The 20,764-nt window shown below is 42.9% G+C and overlaps 1 protein-coding gene across 2 annotated transcripts in view; it reads left to right on the top strand.

The window, feature by feature from the left end:
* LOC122789692 (magnesium transporter NIPA2-like) overlaps nt 1-20,764 on the top strand; it is a 403,659-nt gene that overhangs the window by 159,673 nt on the left and 223,222 nt on the right. For both annotated transcript variants that reach the window (XM_044057121.1, XM_044057119.1), the window contains one exon: nt 400-456. In XM_044057121.1, coding sequence (XP_043913056.1) covers nt 400-456 — 57 coding nt within the window. The remainder of the gene's footprint in view (nt 1-399; nt 457-20,764) is intronic.

Below are 20,764 nucleotides of genomic sequence, written 5' to 3' on the forward strand. Positions count from 1 at the left end.
AGGCATAGCTACCAGATTATAGGGACTTACTATTTCCTGGGTCTCCAAAAATTCTTCTTCACAGAGAGGGTTGTAGGCCCATGGAATGGACTGCCAGAATAGGTGCTGGAGAGGGAGTCTACTGCAAGATTTATCTGGGCACAGGACAGATGGAGAAAGTGTAAATGGACTAACTGGATAAGCCTTTTGCTCCTTTTTGCCATAATGGAGATGTAACATAATGCAATTCTTTCAGTCAGATATACTTTGTTGTTGGCTGAATAGAGTTCTTATTTTGCACTGGTCAGACTGCTTCCTCCTAAATTAAAAGGTTAAAGTTAGCAGTGGCTGATGCTGACTGTATTAGATGAAACACCATGACTGGTTAATTAACTTACTCTTTTGTCTTTCCTTTTATAGGACAAGGAGGCCATGCATACCTTAAGGAATGGCTGTGGTGGGCAGGGCTTTTGTCAAGTAAGTGCCATCTATCATTTGATCAGTCACTGTAATTGTAGAGCATGTAGTGCAGTATGACAGACATGAGTAGTATAGGCTGTTCAGCAACAGTTCTTCTATCTAGCATTATAGCTTTTATATTCCCTGGAATCTTATTGATTCATAGGTATTCCAAGTCACCTGACCAGTCTCACCTTGCCAAAAGCTTCCCTCAGAGAAGCTTCTTGAGAAGGGCCATACCTTTCAGTCCAGGATTACATTTGTGGACTTGTGGAGAAACAGGAGATCCAGGACAGTCAGGTCTCTAATGGTATGGTAAGTGAGACAGAGATTTCACCAGAAAGGTCCGTAAGACACTGAGTAAAAGGATTGAGCTTCATTCTTTGGAATGCAGTCTTCCTTGGTACTGTCTCAACCTGTTCTCTTCTAGTATTCCTCTGAGCCTTTCTTTCTATGAAGTTATACTTCTTTGAATCACCCTGACACTTTGCACCCACCACCTGTGATAGCATAGTTCCAAAGCTGATTGTTTCATGTTCCTGAAAAACTCCTCCCATAACCATCTCTTGTTAATTTCACTTATGATCTTTTAATATTTGTTGATATTCAGGATACGCTGCCAAACCTACTGTTTTATTTTTTGCAAGGAACTTGAAAGTTTCTTGCTGTGTTGTTTCTTTTGCCTTCTTGCCTCCACTAGCTAATTATTAATTGTCTTTTTCTTTTATGGACCAGAGTCTAATGAGTTTTTTTTTTTTTTTTGCTCTGGCAAGGTTTACATAAAAGTGTTAGCAGTTCTAGCAGAACAACTCCAACATCTATGTTGCATCATCCACACAGTAGCATACAAGTAAAACCTGTGAATTTTAAATAACTCAGAGGAAGTTAGTATGTTGAAGCCATTGCTTCTTATTTGTGTGATCGTTGCTTTGATATTAATGTACCAGTGCAGCATGTGAATGTTCATATTGCTATTTCTGCAGTTCTCCTGACCCTACAAATCCAAAAAACAGAGTAAAGACTTGGGGGAGCATTTCCCATTCCCTAGTCAGCTGTACTATCAGGTTATACAGTATTAGCCCTCAAATAAAGAAGACTGTATTCTTGAAACTGCAGTTGCAGTTCCCCTGTACCTTTTCCCATTCCTGTCTTATCACAAACCTACATGTAGTGACACTTGGTGTCTACTTTCTTTCTGCCTGCTGTCCTATCACTTATAAATGTGAATGCCTTGTTTGCCAGTGACTGTCTCTGATATAAAGAAAACCATCTTGGTGAAAACCTTTGTTTACTTTCTTTATCTGAAGTTGAGATTTTCATTTTCCATTTTTTACAGCCCTGAGTTACCTTCCAACCTGTACCTTAACCCCTATTATTTTTGCCTGTACTTAAAATGTGAGACAATCTTTGATGTCTTCCCCAGTCTGAAGACATGTATTTAGTCCTTAGGAAATAACCCCAGTAAGTTAAGAGTTCCTCTGCTATTATGTGGTTTTCTAATTTCATTGTTGTGTTCATGTTTAGCCGTGTGTTTGATGAATGGTAAAAAGTTAGGTATTCATAGGTTCATAGGTTGGTACTAGGCTGTTGGCCCTAGGACCTATACAAGCCTAGCCATAACAATTCCCTGGATATTTCTTTACACAATATTTACTTTCCTGGACCCCTGTCTAGCAGGGTGACTGACGTGATCCCGGGGGTGAATTTCTCCCATCCAATCATCAAGGTTCTTTTTGAAGAGGACCAAGGAGGCGCTCTGCTTGACATGTATGGGCAATCTATTCCAGAGTATGGGGAGTCTCTGGGTCAGGAACTGATCCCTCCAGCATGTTTTGTTCATTGTGATGACAAGGTTTAGATCCCTGGAGTGTGTGGCTCTGAGGGATTGGGATTTCTTTAAGTGGAGCATGGGTTTGACATGGCCTTGTATGTTAAGCAGAGATCACCTCTGAGTAGATGATTCCTTATCACTTTGGGACTGTTTTTGCAACACACTATCTTTCAACCTCTTTTTATAAACTATGACAGTCGCATTCATTTCCAAAAGGTGATGTTGAACTTGAAGTGTGAAACTACATTCTGTTCTGATAATTTGGTCTGGAGTTATTCATAATTGGAAAAGCTCTCTTGTTGCATTTAACTTTGTGAACATTTGTTCATAACTGCCAGCTTTTAATATTTTAGCACAAAATTTCACTTTGCAGTCTGTGGTGCTCCAGCTTTGGCATCTTCACCGGGTAGTGGCCATAAAGGTAATTTTGCACATTGTGTGTAAAATCACCCCTCAGACCTGGGCCACATAATTGCCAGAGCTGTAGTTCAGGATGAAGGGTTCTAAGAAAGTAGGAAATCCGGAGAAATGTTGAAAACCATCAGAGATTGAAGTCTGTAATTATTTTGGCAATATACAGTTACATTTTAAGTCTTGCCGCGGTGGTACAGCGGTAGCGTTGTTACCTTACAGGAAGAGGTTCTCCCGTTCGATTCTCGGCTTGGCTTGGGAGTGTCTTCTGTGTGGAGTCTGCATGTCCTGCCCGCGGTTAGGTAGAATTCGAAAGACATGCGTGCGTAAATGGGTGTGCCTTCGTTGAAGGTTGGGCGTCGAGATGGCACCTCGGCGTTTCGTAAAAAAATCTACTGCCAATCATTAGAGGACCAGAGTTCCGCTGTGGTGACCCCTTACTGGGAAAAAGCTGAAAGACAAACAACAACAACAGTTACATTTTAATTTTCAGTATTTTGAATAGTTACATCACAGTCACATGTTCTCTCTGTGTTATGAATATGGTATCTGACATTTTTTAGATTCAGGTCAGAATTATTTTAAAGTCCAAAATGTGATCTTACAAAAAAAATATATATATGGCACAAGGATTTACAAGTGTCATATGCCCTTAACCTCACTTACTTGCTCTCTAGTGTGAGAAACAATGCCGTCAGTCATTAAGTGTCTGTTTTCTCAGGCATAAAGAATAAAAAATTCTACACTATAATGTAATGTACCAAAGGGCACCATAACTCTAAAGCCCAAACCAATAAGGATTGTGTGCTGCGTGTCTGAGTTAGTGCCAAGCATCATGTCAGAGGGATTAAATATGTAACCATTGGGAATATCAAAATAATAAATACCATGTTTGCTCTGAGTCTGGAGTTACAAAAAATGTTTAGCTTGTTTAATGGTTCAAGGTATATGACAGAAAAGTTCACAGAAATGAATGCTTTTTCTTGGAAAATCAATCCTGATCTTTGAAATGAAATGTCTTAAGTCTCAGTAACTGAGCAGAATTTTCCAGCAGATTTCACAAATTATCAAAAAGCATTAACTATGTAGTAAAGATTTGAAGCCTACATAATGTTGAAAAGCAAAAATATATGCTAAGGGAGATGATTGGTCTTTTCATGTTTTCATGCTGTATCTCTTAACACTTTTCAAGATATCAGCCTGATTTTTTTCCCATTCACACAAAGTATTGCTACTGCATTGATGTGTACATGTTAATGATTCAAGAACACATCAGAGATCTCAGATACTACCTGAAAGTATTGTATTAGAACTGTGGGACAGGTACTTGCCACTTAGTAGATGTCAGTAGTTTGCAGATTTATAGTACAATATTTGGGGCTTAATGGCAGTTACATAGTTCCAACCATCCAAGTCTGAATGCCAGCAAGCATCCCCAGATTCATGTGAGTTATTAAATAGGCATACCTGTAAATGTACATACAGTTGGTCATTATATTGATTACTGCTGCAGTAGCCTTAGCTATATGGGGTTATGTCCTGCATATGGTATAATAACTGGCCAGCTTCCAAAGCTACAGGGCACTTTCTACATATCCAAACTGTCAGACAACTCAAGCTGAGCTGACTAGAAAGACAGGTTTGGGCACCAAGCCCTTCAGAATTTCCTAACATCAAAAAGTATGATCTTCTGAGACTTTTGAAGATCGTTCCTTTGTTGGGCAGGCATGTCCCCTTTAGGGAAAATCCTCCATTAAAAATATGTATATTTATTAAATAACACTTTCCTGTTCAGGAAAGTTATTTTAAAGCTAGGTGTTTCTGTTTTAATGGACTGTCTCAGGACTGTAATTTACTTTTAAATGAGGGCTCCATTTTTTTGCTTTCAGGTTAAAAGTTGTTTAAAGTAATTGAATTATTTTACTTTTCTGGGCAGGCAGTGTTTTAAAGTGCCTTTTTTATATGTTTTGTGTGAAAAAAGTGACTTAAGTTTTACCAGCTTTTCTACTCATTTTCCTTGGGAAAGAGGCACTATTTTTGTCTTGACCATGGAGCAAACTGTTAGTTCCACCCTTGGTCCTTCTTTCAGTTACGAAAAAGAAAAAGGTTAAGCAAACAGCCTTTGCCACCACAACAGGCTATCAGTTTGCCTAAGCCACAAGTTGGGTGAATCTGCTGTGGCCATTAGTTGTACATCGGACCACACACCGTTTACCTTGGATTTCACTGTTGTAGCACCTTCAGCCACTAATGACTGAGGATTATCCATGTCCTCTGTAGCTGTTTGGGGTCCCCCCTCAGTGGGTAAGGGAGAACCACTTTTGTCAGCCTTGGGAGAGGGAAAAGGGATAGCTTCCCTGTTTTGTCAGAATGTTGTGCCCATCCACAGGGAAGCTGCTGCTGCCATCAGTTACACTATTGGCCCCATTTTTCCTGTCAAAAAAAAAAAAAAAAACTAAACATGTATTCCCTCCTCCTCAAGTTTCCTTGGATAGGAGCAGTTTACTGGATCCGGCTCTGCGTTTAATACAAGATATTGATCCTTCTTATGAAGTAGTTTCTGGTAAAAGAAAGGGGTATTTCTTTTCCTGAAGAGATTCTGAATGTGGACAGGATGGTAAAGGGTCAGATACAGAGTTTTTCTCCTCAAATTTCTGATTCAGACTCTGAGGAAATCTCAGTTTTCTGTATCTCCCTGTGGGGGGGTTCCTCTTTCTCTGACACTATTTCCAGCCTGCACTAATGTTTACAGTGGGAGAACACTGAGGTTTCTCAGTCTGTTAGAAAATACTATGAGCTGTTACAGAATCAATTTCCAGAACATTCACCCGTTCTACCAGTTCTGTTAGCTTTGGAAGATGTGTGTGTGTGTTACTGCCTGCAGATGTTCTTCAAGGATGCATCTGCAGTCCTTACAAATGGGTTGTCCTGTTGTCAGGCAGCCCTTCGGTCGGCCGGATTCCAAAGTCTGGGTCTGGCCTCGGCTGGTGTCGCACTTCACCCGACGTCATAGCTGCAGTTCTTCGGGTATAAAGGCATCAGCCGACGCCATTTTCCTCAGTCTTTCTTGCCGTGGCTCAAGCAGAAGCTGTTCGCAAGTGCCGGTCGGTCAGAACCAGAGATTACTACTACCGAATACTACTTCGAAGACTTCTAAAAAGCTAAGTACCCCGTTGGGGACTCTTTCTTGCCTCAGCCGATGTCAGAAAAAGTGAATAACTGTTTAACTTGTGGGAAACAAATACCTCATAAAGATTTCCACTCTTACTGCTTACCTTGTCTAGGCCCAGACCACGACGTCTCAGCTTGTCTAGCCTGTGCTTCTTTTAACCGGGCGGACGCTTAGACGGCGGTCGGAATTTGCTGAGGAGTTTTTCGGCGCCGATTTTGCTTATATTATGCCGTCGGATCCTCCGACTTCACAAATATCTAAAACGCAAGGAAAAGGACCGACACTCGGTCCGCGGTTTTGTCGAAACCGCGGTTAAGCCAACTGCGAGTGTCTCGGTTTCGGCTGAAACCGAGCAAGCGGTTCTTCCTTCAGCCGAAAACTTTCCTTCTACCGAGGCCTCTTCCAACCTCGTGGAATCGGCATCTGAAATCCCACCTGCTGTTGCAGTTTCTCAGGAATTATCAGACACTATTCCCTTGGATATTTCAACCCCTGCACATGGAGCTGCTAGGCCACCTGCAGCCATGTCCATTAAGGCCTTTGCCAGGGCTAAAGCAGCTAAAGCTGCTAAATCTGTGCCTGCTAAGCCCCCCTCTCACAGGCCTAGCTCTAGTTCACAAATGCTTAGTTTAGCAGAGGATCTCATTTCTTTAATACGAGGATCCTAACCTCAACCAGACAGGGCCTCTCACCCGCCTCCAGAGAAGAGGCCTAGAGCAGAGCCCCCTGAGCCAGTGTCTACAGATGATTCCTCTGATGATTCAAATGATACAGACCCTCCAGAGGCTTCGTACTCCCCTTTTGAAGACTCTGATGCTGGGGAGAAAGACTGCTGCATACCTTGGATGTACATAGACAATTACGCTACTACATGGACAGGACCAAGGGCAATAGAAAAACTGACCAGCTACTGGTAGCATATGCAATAGGAAGGGAAGGAAAAGCAATTTCAAAGCAGACAATCTCCAAGTGGATAGGAAATTGCATTAGATTTTGTTACTCCTACCATGGAAAGAAAACTCCAGAGAACATCAGGCCTCACTCTACAAGGGCTACAGCCACTACCACAGCCTTCTTACGAGGAGTGGCTACCAAGGACATTTTAGAGGCTGCTACTTGGAGCTCCGTGCATACATTTGCCAAGCATTATAATTTACCTTTATACTCTAGATCCCGAGCAGGTTTTGCCACTGCTGTTTTGCAAGGGATCCTAACTACACCATAACTTTATTTTTCCACCTCCCCCAGTTTGGCTATGGTATTCTACCCATTTGTAAGGACTGCAGATGTATCCTTGAAGGACATAGTACAGTTTTGTACCTACCATAAATGTAGCTGTCCGATAGGAATGCATCTGCAGTCAGGATTACCCACCCGCCTTCCGCTCTGTGGTGCTCCTAGGGTATTTGCCCATCTTATAGCTAGCTGGGGGAATCTATTATGGTGTATTTGTTTGTATATATGTACATACATGCTTATTTTTTGTGTTTGCTCTCTACTATTTGGAATCATTGGCATTTATCCAAATTTAGCCTTCCAAGAGGGCACCTGGCATCTGGGGCAAGAAACACTGAGGAAAATGGCGTCGGCTGATGCCTTTATACCCGAAGAACTGCAGCTATGACGTCGGATGAAGTGCGACACCAGCCGAGGCCAGACCCAGATTTTGGAATCCGGCCGACCGAAGGGCTGCCTGACGACAGGACAACCCATTTGTAAAGACTGCAGATGCATTCCTATCGGACATCTACATTTATGGTAGGTACAAAACTGTACTTTTTCCTGAGAGTCAGTCAGCTGCCCCTAAAAGTGCAGATAGGTTTTATAAATATGTTCTTCTATTCTGTATGCTGCTGTATTCGTGACATCAGGGAATTTGCCTCTGATGAACTCGTACATCCAGCCGTTATACAAAAGTTAAATGCTACTGCTAGGGTGTGCGTGACGTCCCGCTCCAATCTTGGATGGCGGTTGTAAACTGACATCTGGTATAAAGCAGATGTCATCATGCACCTCTTCAGAACTTTTCTGCCACCTGTGTGACTGCCATCTCCAGTCATCACGTTGCCAGTAGAAGGGTTTTATTCATCTGACTTCATATAAGTACTCCTTAGGGGTTTCTGTTTTGTTACTTGACACTGTTTTGGGTTACATGTCAGGTAGAAAGGGTAAGTGTAGGTGTAGAAGGCAAATTCCACATAAGAATTCACACGAGCTCTGCCTGTTTTGCGTAGGCCATGAACACGACCATACCACCTGTAGTATTTGTCAGGCATTTGTCCCCAAGACCCTTAGAAGCCATCTTGCAGCCTTAAAACTATACCTTGAAAATCAGAGACTCAAGCGTCTAGCGTCTAGGATGGACCCGATGTCAGAGCACTCAGACGAGCCCCCAGTCAAGAAGGCCAAAAAGAGTAGGTCCAAACAGACTGCTGTGCCTTCAACTCCAGCCATCGCTTTTGAGGCTAGTGTAGGCCCGGCGTCCGAACCAAAGTCCTCGGAGCTTCCTTCGGCAGAAGGCCCAGAGGAAATCTGTCCTTTGCCCAAGGTCACATCTTGGAGGGAATCTCAGGTGTCTGACTCGGTCGCTGAGGGGGAACCAAGGCATGTTATATTCGAGGACCCACACGGTGTCTCCCAAATCGTGGTACATGAGGACATAGTCTCTGATTTAGTGGATTGCCGGTGCCCGGCCCTCCTACCCTCCACCGCATTTCTGAATCCTCTCCCCTGAGACCCATAAGAAGAGGAAAGAGAAAACGAAAACATATTTCTCAGCCTGTGCCTGCTTCACTTGTTGAACAGCCTCCAGATTGGCAGGCCTTCACTCAAGGCCTGCTCAGTGGCTTTCTTGCCTTGCTTCAGGGCCTGACGCCTGCACAGGCCCCTATGCCCTCTACCCCTAAGGGGCCTGGCTCAGACATCTCTTCAGGAGAAGAGGATTCATCTGATGATGAGTCCCTCACCTACTCTTCTCAGATCGCTTCTCCTGTGGGATATGCTTCACCAGAAGAGGAATCCAACAGCACTGTCTTCCCTGGTGAGGACCTCACCTTTAGTGAGACCATCACCAAAATGCAAAACTTTTTCAAATGGGACAGCAGTCAAGTGACAGAGACCCAAAAGAGATACTATGAACTCCTTCAACTAGAGTCTCCCAGCCCTTCTGCTGTGCCCCAATACACCCTGCTTTTCTGGATGCCTTCCTGGCTGCTTCAAAAGCCCTAATTCACAGCCCCCAGTACCCAAATAGATTCTACAGGGTGCCCGTGGAAGCTTCTTTCCTCTACAAAGCCCCTTCTGCAGACCCTGTAGTTATTTCTGTGACAAAGGACACAACCTCCAAAGTTACTTCCCTCCACCTCTCTACTGCCCTCTGACAAAGAGAGCAGAATGATGGAAAGTCTGGGAAAGAAAGCTTATACCTCTGCCACCCTAGCAGTAAGAGCATTCAATTACCAGATGCACGTGGCCAAGTATTCCTTGGCCTTTTTGGAAGATGTTGTTAAGCAACTGGGAGAGCTCCTTGACACCCCTGCTAAAGCTAAGATTTCCTCTCTCCTGATCTCCTGCACACAAGTGACCAAACACTCCATCAAGTGCAGCTATGATGCTGTAAAAGCATCTGCAAGGGCTGCTGCTTCTGGATCTTTCATCAGAAGGTACTCCTGGTTAAGGCTGCAACCCCTCCCTGATGACAACAAAGCCAAGCTCCTAGATGCGCCCCTGGACAACAAAAACCTGTTTGGGTCAGCAGCTGCTAAACTCTTTAAGACCCTCCAGACAAAAGGTAAGGAACTGCAGGAATTGAGATGTATCTTTGTCTTCCCAGTCCACGCTTTCAAAGAAATTACCTAGCTAAAACTTCCTTTGTCAGGTCCTCAGCTAAGAGAATACAAGCTAAGCCTACAAAAGACCACAGGAAACGGCACCCTTCTAGGTTTGTCTCCTCCACTCCACCCTCTAAACAGTCCTTTCAGGGAGAGTCTGGTAATCTCTGACTACCAGGCCCTACACCCAGACACCCCTCTATCCATGCGCCTCTCCCTCGCCCTTCCCACTCGAAGCAGGTTACTCAGGACTCCTGGGTCCTATCTTTCATAAAGCAGGGATACTTTATGACCTGGGAGACCAGACCCACTGCTAAAGGCATCCCCTCCCCCACCCAAAGACCAAATCCCACTTTTTCCTCCCATCCTGTAGGAAATTCTTGCTCAAGGAACCATCCAGGAGGTCCCGTTGCCTGCAAGAGGAGAAGGTTGTTATTCAAGAATTTTCCTGGTTCCCAAGAAGGAAGGTCCCTGGAGGCTTATTCTGGACCTATCCCACCTAAACACCTTCCTCCCGAGTCCCCTCCTTCAAGATGCTGTCTCTCCCAACCGTTCTGCCACTTGGTAAGTCACTCCCAGCCCCAGTTGGGGCACACTCTACCAGGGCAGTGTCCTCATCAAGGGCTTTCCTTAAAAGATTGGACACAGCTGCTATCCTAGAGGCAGCTACGTGGTCCTCAGTTCACACATTCACCAGATACTACAAACTGGATATGGTCTCTAGAGCCAGGGCAGGATTTACCAGAGCCATCCTCCATGGGTTTGTGGAAGGTGCTTCTGGTCCGCTTCCCCTTCATTAGGACAGTTGCTCTTGCAGTCTTCCTGATGTCATTAATACAGCAGCATATGAATAGAAGGACATAGTATTGTCACGTAAGAACTTACCATAACCTTTGATGCCCTTCTCTTTTATATACTGCTGTATAGTTTCCCACCCAGCCTTCCCCCTCACACTTGCCTGATTCCTGGAGTAACCACTCAGTTGTCACTGTATCTGGTGGCATTCAGTTCTGAAGAGGTGCGTGCTGACGTCTGCTTTATACCCAACATCCGTTTATGACCACTGTCCGAGAGAGGTGCGGGACGTCATGCGCACCCTAGCGGTAGCATTTAATTTTTGCATAACGGCCGGACATACGAGAGTTCACCAGAGGCAAACTCCCTGATGTCATGAATACAGCAGCATATAGAAGAGAAGGACATCTAAAGTTATGGTAAGTTCTTGCACAACAATACTTGCCTCAATCTTTTTAAGTTTTTTATATACTCTTCCCAAACCTGATCCAACAGCTATAGCTTTAGATCTGATGTTGTCTTTTTTCATCCAGTTCAACCTTTGGGTTATCTGATCCAAGTGGATCGAACCTCAGCACCTTTAGAAGCTGTGGATCCAGGGCTCTGACCCCTCCCCTACCCATACTGCCTCTCTTCCTCCACATACCAGACCTCATTTGCCACTTGATCAAGATTGTTGTGTTTTCAATGGTTCTGATTTTCATAGCGATTAGATAAGTGCTTTTTCTTGTTGGCTTCCTTTTTGGAGGCAGTTATGTTCTAAATAGGAATAATAGAAGTAAAAAGGTAAGAATCTACGTATAAGTATACATAATTTTCTATATAATTCTTCCATCTTTTTCAGTAGGTAAACATTTTGCCTGTTAGTATATAGTTATCTCTTCTCTGTTATTAGATAGTTGCTTGTTAGATAATGCTTTGAATTTCCTTTCACGTTACCTTGCCAATCTTATGGCAGACAAGGTTCAGGGCTTTAAGAAGTGTACAGCCTGCAGACATAAGATTCCACAACAGGACCCACATTCCATTTATGTTTATTGCCCCGGAGCAGCCCACACAGAAGCAGACTGTGAGGCTTGCTTCTCTTTTGGTTCTAGGGTCATTCAAGGCAATAAAGACAAACTTGTGCTGAAAGGTCTTATTCCTCAGTCAGGACAGTCAATTCTGGCCTCAACAACTTCTGTTACTCCTTCTGTTTCTCCAGCTAAGACAATGAAGAAATCCTGACAGAAAGAAAAGCACAAATCTGAGAAGAGGTTAGAAAAATCTAGAAAGCAGTCTCAGGTCCCATCATAACCTTTGGGTCTGGTACCAAAGATATCTTCTCAGTCAGAGCCAACTCCCCCATGTATCTGTTCACCTACACCTGCTTCTCCCTTTTCCATGGAGGCAGTGAGTCCTCAACTCCATTCTGGTTTTCTTCAAAAGAGGTACCCATCCAGACCACTGTCAGTGGTTTCATCATCCAGGTCTGTTAGGTCATCAGGGAGCCTTACTGAAGCAGACATCGACAGGATGATACAGAGATTTAATCAGTTGCCTCCTGCCTCCATCCACAAAGGACGATTTGAGAATGTCTCCAAGTACCCATCAATTCATTTTTCCAATCCCAGTCTGTCTTTTAGATCTGAGGCATATAGATCCGAGCCTTCCAGAAGCACTCACGTAGGAGCCAACAGTCCTGTTGACTTCAATTCTGACTGTGTCCCTTACTCTGTTGACTCTGATGCCTTTAGATTGGGAAGAGTCTCGGAGTCGAGGCATAGAGTTGGTACCAAAATTCTCAGAACCATCTCTCTCTCGCTCGACACGTCTGCACTAGGTAGCACAGCCCCGATGTCGACTTCAGATCTGAGGCAGGGCTGGTCGTGGGAGACTCTTGCTTCATCTCACCATGATGAGGCAGGAGTCTCTTCAGGCCCAATCTATGCCTCTGTAGTTTAGACTTTCAACAGTGTTCCTGCTAGGCCAAGAGAAGAGGTGCTTTTCATACACTCTGCTCCATAAAAGCTCTTTTAGATATTGCGTCTGACTCCACACATCCTCGCTAATAGGAACAGGCAGCTTTTTTTAGCCTGTGGGCTGCTCACCATGTGATTTCCCTGTCTGATTCCAACCCATTTCCAGAAGCCCAGTCAAGACAGGTCCTAGGAAACAGATGTGTAAGAGAAGACATTTAGATTCCTCTCTGGAATCAGTTACTGAAGATACATGACAGGGTTGTGTCCCCAAGATCCCCTCTGGAGGACATCACCTTTGGTGACATTTTGGAATTGATGATGCAGTGAGGGATTTGGTTCACTGATGGGCCCTCCCATGAAGAGTCTGTGTTGCCTGAGGCTTTTGGAGCTGGCATTTCTAAGTCCTGGGTGGTACCACCTGCTGATGCATGCATACATGTGGTAGCTCAGTGAGCTTGGAAGGATCCTGACATGGCAGAACCAATCCCTAAAAAGTGGGACAAAATATTGATTGCACCTAAAGATAGAGCACACGGGAGCAAGGGGGTTGTGATGACAGCCACTAAAAAAGAGTTTTCTGAGGAGAGCACATCTGTTCATACACCTAATAGGGAATTGAGTGCTGAACAGATTTGTGAACTGGATGTATGCTTCAACTTTCACATTTAGAGTGTTAAACTACATGGCCTACATGATGCACTTCCAGAGGAACCTGACAAAGGAACTCACCAAGTCCCTCTCAGGTAACCTATTGTTGGGCATTCAGAAGACAGTGGAGTACCAGCTGGCTACCTTGCAATCAGTGTTTAATGTATCCATATGTCTACTTTCCATTGCAGCTAATGGTCCAGCTAGAGCAGTAGATACTGGCACAGCCATCTGCCGGCATGCCTGGATGTGATTGTGTGACTTTGCAGAAGGCATCAAGATGTCCTTCCTTAATGCTCCCTTTTATATCTTCATACTCTTTTCCCCAAAATTTAAGTAAACTCTCACCAGGAGTAAGCAGGATGGTAAAATCATTTCTGCTGTTGGAATTAATTCCTCCATCCCTCAGAAAACCTTCTCCAGAAGTCATAGAGGTGATAAGAAAATATGGTTCAGATAATCTCAAGGGTTCAACCAGGACAGTCCTGTAGACAGGTCCACCTGAGCCAGAGGGAGGAGCAATTTCAATGGACTTGGCCGTAGAGGCAGAGGTGGACCACAGAATCAAGAGTTTCATGGTCCCTTTTCAGAAAAGTCCTTTCAGTGCTCTTGAAGGATTGCCTAACTGCCGCACTCTGGAAGCAGACTGGGGGTGCTTATCCCTGCACCCTCAAGCCTGACAGGCTATCACATCAGATATTTGAGTGCTGCAGATAATCACCAAAGTTTACGTAATAGCCTTTGTTTTCTTTTCTTTAAAAAAGAGAACGATTCCCATAGCATACCTCTCAACCGTACCAAATTCCTCTGCATTTACAAGTTTTGAGGCTAAAATAATGGGGTGCCAAAAATTCCTGATTTTTTTTTTTTTTTTTTTTTTTTACAATTTTAAGTTATAGCTGATGTCATCATGCATCGCCAGCATCTCCTGCAACGTCATCAATGTGCAGGGGTGTGCATGATAACATCAGCTTCGTGAGTCAGTGCCTGACTGCCTGTCGGACTCAGAGATTCAGTGGGATATTTTTAAAAAATTTAAAAAAAGTTCAATTGTTTACAGCTGTGCGGCACAGCCTACCTATGAGTGACTTCAGTTCCTGCACAGCCCCTTTTCAACATGGCACATTACACCATCTCAGTTATGGCACTAAAGGAACCGCCAGGTGAGTTGGCATTAAGAAGACGGAAAAAAAAAAAGAAAAAGACAAGTCGAGTAACACCTGAGCTTCACTGAGAATGTGGATTTGCTTTTGTGGTCATGTTTTACTAAATACTAAACAACCGTGCATATTTATGACTACAACTCTGGCTCTCTGAGTTGTTTGTGAAGCCGTATTACTTATTTTTGTCATTGCTTGTTGTTATCCATTGACGATCATTTTAAATAAAGTATAATAAACTATTCAGACACACTGATGCAAGTAACCGCATGATCATAACAGGACTGAGATAATTTCCAGTGGATCTGCATATGATTGACAGTTGTTGCTGCCTGGTAACATGGCAATGAAGTCCAAGGTTAATTGTTCAGAAATGTACTTTAATAAATAAGTAAAGGGCAATGTTTCAGATCTGTAAGCTATAATTACCTGCTTTTAAATTGGTGCACACATTGTACTTTGCAATGGTAAGTTAGAATCTGACAACTAGCTGCATGTCAGAAACTGGTCTCGATGCCATTGAGGCACTTTTGCTGGGGCTGGATATGTGTACTACTGCGTGCTTTCATAGCCTCAGCCCTGACACTACTTACTTTGCTGTATCCCATGGGGGTGGGGTGGAGAATACCACCAAATGAGCCACCCCTGTTGTTATTGTAATAATGTGTTGTTATTGTAATAATGTTTTTTTATGTGTAAGAGCAGGTCGGTGTAGTAGAGGTAACAGTACACTGAAAAAAAGATGATCAGCAGAAATGTTCTGCTTCCCACTCTCCATCTTCAAGTCCTATACCTTATAGCTGTCTAGGTTTTGCTTCATATTTGTGCTATGTTACTCATTATATATGTGGGATTTTGCCAAGTCATTGAGGACTAAGGTCATTAAATAATCATAAGACATTTAAGTTTCAGAGTTCATTGTAGCCCTTTGTCCTTCCATTATTTTTGGCTTTGTCCAAAATTCTTGCATGAATTGGTTGAGGGGTACATGTTACAGCACAGGGGATTTGGTGATTATTTGTAAATTCTGAATTGCAAACTTGCTTTTGCCATGACCATTTGTTATTTTTTTATTTATTTCCAAAAGTTAATATTGTTATATTTGCATCCTAAAAGGAGAAAGAAGCTTTTGGGAATATGTGCTTTATATATGATGGCAGTGATTTTTCTCTTAATGTGAAATTCTTGTTTAATAAGCAAAATTGCTGTTTATTGCCTTCATTAGAGATGCTGTCACTACATATCGTCTTGGCATAGAAACAAAACAGTTCCTTAACAAATGTGTGTGTGTGTGTGTGTGTGTGTGTGTGTGTGTGTGTGTGTGTGTGTGTGTGTGTGTGTGTGTGTGTGTGTGTGTGTATATACACACTTGTTGGGGCATGCATTAAGACTATAAATTTGATTGCAGCAATGTGATCATTAAACTGTTCAGGCTGTTGTATGTCCACTGTTGCCCTCACTTCTATAAGTTGTGGGAATACCTCTCAATCTCTCAGAACAAGAAATCTGGACAAATCCAAAACTAATGGTGGGACAAAGACCGAAAAATAGGGACACATTTTAAATACTGGCCCTGTAAACTCAGTTTACATGTTTTTTCATTATTGTGTATTTTCTGAGGGATATTAAGACTGAAATTCAAATGTCTGCCAGTATTTATTATTTAGTAACTTCAGTCTTCATGTTGGTATCCCATAATTCCTCATGAGTGGACAGGGTTGCATGATTATGTATGCAAATTTTATGTTAATCAGTGTCCTGAGTTTTGGCCAGTTGTACTTACTTTTTATGGGCCTTTGTCCAGATTTTTGATGATTCCAGGTTGAGAGGTATGTCCCCACAGTACCACTTCATTAGATGGAATCTGCAACAGCTGAATTCTTAAAGCTGTTAGAAAAAAAAAGAATCATTCAACTGGTCCCTCAGACCCAGTTAGAATCCAGAAGCTATTAATGGCTCTTTTTAGTTCCAGTTAAAGGCAGGGGACCTAAGACCAATGTTGGACCTTGGTCATCTCGATCAGCTTATAAAACAAAGTTTTGGATGGTCACAGTTCTGTCCATTCTGCCTCTGTTGAGGAAGAATTATTGGATGTGCTGAATAGATGTCCAGGGTGCCTACTACCATATCAAGATTTCAAGGCAATCGAGGCGATTTCTCTTTTCCCACCTGGGAGCTAATCATTCCCAATTCAGGGCATTGCCCGTTGATCTCACAACAGCCCCTGGGTGCTCAAGTGCATTGCAGTTGTCGCAGCATATCTCAGGCTGTTAAGGTTCTGGGTGTTCCCATACTTAGATGATTGGCCCTTTACTGTCTCAACCAAGGATCTAGCAACAGGACTTGCTCCAGTTTCTCCAACATTTGGAGATCACAGTCAGTCACTATAAAGGCAAATTAATACTCACACAACAAATAGAGTTCATTGGATACTACTTAAACATGAGCAACCATTAGCTACTCTACTAGAGTCCAAGATTGTTTCTGTGCAGCAGACAGCCCTGCAACTTCTTCAGCACCCCTTGCCAATAAAAGACTTATCCTTCAATTGCTAGGACTGATGGCTTCCACTATAACGCTAGTCCCCCGAGCCAAATACCACATGAGAATTCTGCAGTGGGCCTTTTTAGTACAATGGTTCCATTTCCTCCATCCTCTTTATGAGTGGTTTTGCCTCCATCCTCTTTGAGTGGTTTTGCCTAACAACAGTGTGCAAGTCTTGCATCCATCCCTGATAATTATAATATTGACAACACACCCCTTAGAGTTGACCCAGTAGTCAGGGACTTAGGGACACACACAGTAATCTAGCCGTTGACCATCACTTGTCTACAGTAGTGAGGTAATCATTCTGTGTTGAGCAACTTATATAATCAAAGGTGTGGCATTTAGGTCTAAGGAATTCATTGTTCCACTGTATTCGGCATGCATCAGACCTATCATTGAGTAAAGTGCCCCGTTTGGCATGTACCTAACCAGGCATATCCAGCAAATGGAATGTCCACAGATTCCTCACTAAAACAATACAGGGTGTAAGTAAAATGTCCTATGTAGTCCGCCTCAAGGCCCTATCCCTGTATTCTGTCTCCTACAGGCTGCTGAGGGTGGCATACAGGGCATTATCAGACCCTATCTGATTGACATCCTGCATATCCACAAAACAACAGCACCAGAAATACGCGTTATAGAGACTTAAACCTTGCCTGTGATAGAAATAGGACCTGCTGGAGAGACATATATGTATCCCAGGCACTACCCCATCTCTTGGAACAGGCTCCCCATCCATGTGAAGCAGAGTTCTTCCTAACCGAATTCATGTGTAACTTGTACAGTTGGATGGAGAACAGGAGATTCATCCCTGGTTTGGCATATCTCTAATGGACGCAGGCAACCTGCAAATGATTCATCTCCCAGGCACCTGGTTGTACTTATCAAGGGTACCAGAACTCAACAGACACTTGGTATGAATGGCTAGGTTTAAAAAGACCCTTGTGGTCGTTAGCCTAGTAAGCACGTATGAACTTACAAAGTCACGTTATCCAGGTGGCTGTCGGACTGCATAGCCTTTGTATAAAAAAAAAAACCAAGAGCTCATTCAACAAGGACTATGGCTGCTTCTACTCCCTTTATGCACAGAGTTCCTATAGATGAAATCTGTGCTGCAGCAACTTCATCCACAGTCCACACATTTATTGCTCATTATAAGCTGAATGTACAGTCAAGGTACCGTACATCTTTCAGTTCCACTGTTCTCAGGAATATCCTTCCTTGATACCTCTCAGGGTTGTGGCAGCTAGGGAATCTGTCCCAAAGGTTGAATTGGATGAAAAAAGACAACATCAGATAAAAAAGTTTTATGTACCCACCGTAAAGATAGATCCATGTTGTTTTCTTTTCGTCAGGTTTGCTTGGACATTCCCTCCCCCTTCCAAAATGTTTTTTTCCTGGTGCTCCTCTTTAATTGAATGGACCTAATCAGGATCCTTGTCATTTCATAACCTCATGTGGTGGTTGTTTGTCAGTTTACTTTCCAGTACAGTACTAATATGTTATTACAGCGGTGGTGGTGCTGCGGTAGCATTGTCGCTTCACAGTTAGACGTTGCCTGTTCGATTCTCAGTTAGAGCGTCTTCTGTGTAGCGACATGCATAAATGGGCGTTCCTTCGTAGAAGGGTGTGCATTGGGCCCGGCAAGCCAGTACGTAAAAGTCTACTGCCAATCATTAGTGGACCGGAGTTCCGCTGTGGTGACCCCTAACCGGGAAAAGCCGAAAGACACAAACAAACAAACAAAACAGTATTAATATGTTATATTGTATGAGGTAATAAGAAGTATTGTTAGCTGATAAGCAAGCAAACTCAATCTGAGGTGTATGGAGAAAGAGGGGGATTATGGGTAGGGGAGTATTCAGAGCCCTGAACCCACAGCTTCTAAAAGCACAGAGGACAGATCTAGTAGGATCTGATAACTCAAAGGCTGAACCAGATAAAAAGAAGTTAACACGGATCTATCATTATGGTGAGTACATAACTTTCATTTAATCCTACTGCTGCTAAACATTTGGTTAATTCCAGTCCTACTCCTGATTAGGATGGTAAGACTATTGATAAGTATAGAAAAAAGTGTATGCTTCTGCAACTTTGATTTTTTTTTTAGAATTTTGAATTGTCAGGGCCATGTGTTAAAGTTTATTCTGACTAATTGTGAACATGTGAGGAATGTTTTGTCTGCAGTTTCTTCGTGTGAGGAAATATCTGCTTTAATTACTTTAGCTAGTTCTGTTGTACAAGTCAGGGATGTTTTAGTGCCAAAGAAAGAAAATGCTTGGAGACCAGTTCTGGATCATTCTTTCTTAAACCTGTTTGTGATGGTGCCCCGATTCAAAATGTTGTACCTTCACAACCTGCTACCTGTTCCTCCACATTCAAGTTTCCTAATAACACTAAATTTAAAAGATACTTAGCATCACATCTATATTCATCCAGACTATAGGAGTTTTCTTAAGGTTTTGTGTGTCTGGATCACATTATCAGTTCTCTGCCTTACACTTAACTATCTGCTGCACACAAAATGTCTAGCTCAAGTTATAGCTCATTGCAGGCTACAGGGTATCTGCATTTTTCCATAGTTAGATGATTTGCTTATCTTTGCAGAGTCTTTTTCAAAGTGTCAGGAATCTCTCGCTTTCCTGAAAGATCTCATCTGATGTTGTAAATATTCATTCCTTACTGATAGGACTTCGGTTCCGTCCTTGGAACCGACAAGGCCATTTCCAAGCTCGCTCCAGCCAAAAACTCTCAGCTAAGACCTACCCATAATGCCCCTCTCATAGTCTTTTCAGATCTCGTTTGCCACGTTCCTTGTCAGACGTGCCAAGGCTTCTCTCTCAAAGCTAAGTGTAAAATTTGTGTAATTTTGTGAAATTTCTCTCAAAACTTTACTTTTTTAGTCAGTTCTCGCTAATTTCTCCTCTCGCCTGTGAACTTCTTCTACTTTCTACCCTGTACCTTTGGTAGTTAACCTTATACCATCTTTGGTACTATTCCTCTTTGGTAGGCCCTCCTTTTACCACTTGTGGTATTTCTAGGTACCATTGTTGGTACGCTTCTCTTTCTTATATATATATATATATATATATATATATATATATATATATATATATGTATGGGTCTACCTGAGATGGTCGACAAGCCATTTGATCGACTTTTATTTGGTCGACAATTCATTTGGTCGACAGGCAGATTTGCCCCCCTCCCCAATGTTGTGCAACCCTGGAGTTGATATATACAGTTGGGGGTGTGTGGGGGGCTTTGCCCCCCACATAAAACTGCTTGTCGACCAAATGAACTGTCGACCAAATGAAAGTCGATCATATGGCCTGTCGACTATGTGATAGGGATCCATATATATATATATATATATATATATATATATATATACATACATATATATAAAAAATTCTCTTTTCACTTTGCTGTTGTTTTCTTTTCTTGACTGTTTTATGTCAGTGTAGATTAGTGTCATTATGTTGGAAAAAGCTAAATTGGGGTTTAAGCAGTGCAATAAGTGTGGGAGTAAGATGCCCAACTCAGATGGTCACGCTCGGTGCATTTATTGTTTGGGCGTTGACCATATAAATGCTTCGTGTGACATCTGCTCCAGTTTCAGTAATCGCACTCTAGCTTGAGCGCAAAAACAAATTGATTTTGAAAGGTTTAATGAAAACACCTTTTTCGGAGGCTCTGTCTGGGACGGAGGTCTCACCACCTCCTAAGACCAAAAAACACAAAGAGAAACGGAGTCACTCGGTTCCTACATCTCCGTCTGTTTCGGAACCAAGTTGACACCGAGCTTCTCCTGCGCAGACAACCTCAGCACCAGGCTCTGTGTCTTCTCCCTCTGTACCGCCTCTGATGTTGACTTCTGTTATGGTACCAGCTTTGGCACCTTCGTCTTCGGTGCCATCCTTGGTTCTGACACCGACTTTGACAACCATCCCCGGCCACGGTGCCGATAG

This window comes from Protopterus annectens, chromosome 15.part0, assembly GCF_019279795.1.
Source record: "Protopterus annectens isolate FY-2018-M chromosome 15.part0, PAN1.0, whole genome shotgun sequence".
Taxonomy (NCBI): Eukaryota; Metazoa; Chordata; order Ceratodontiformes; family Protopteridae; genus Protopterus; species Protopterus annectens.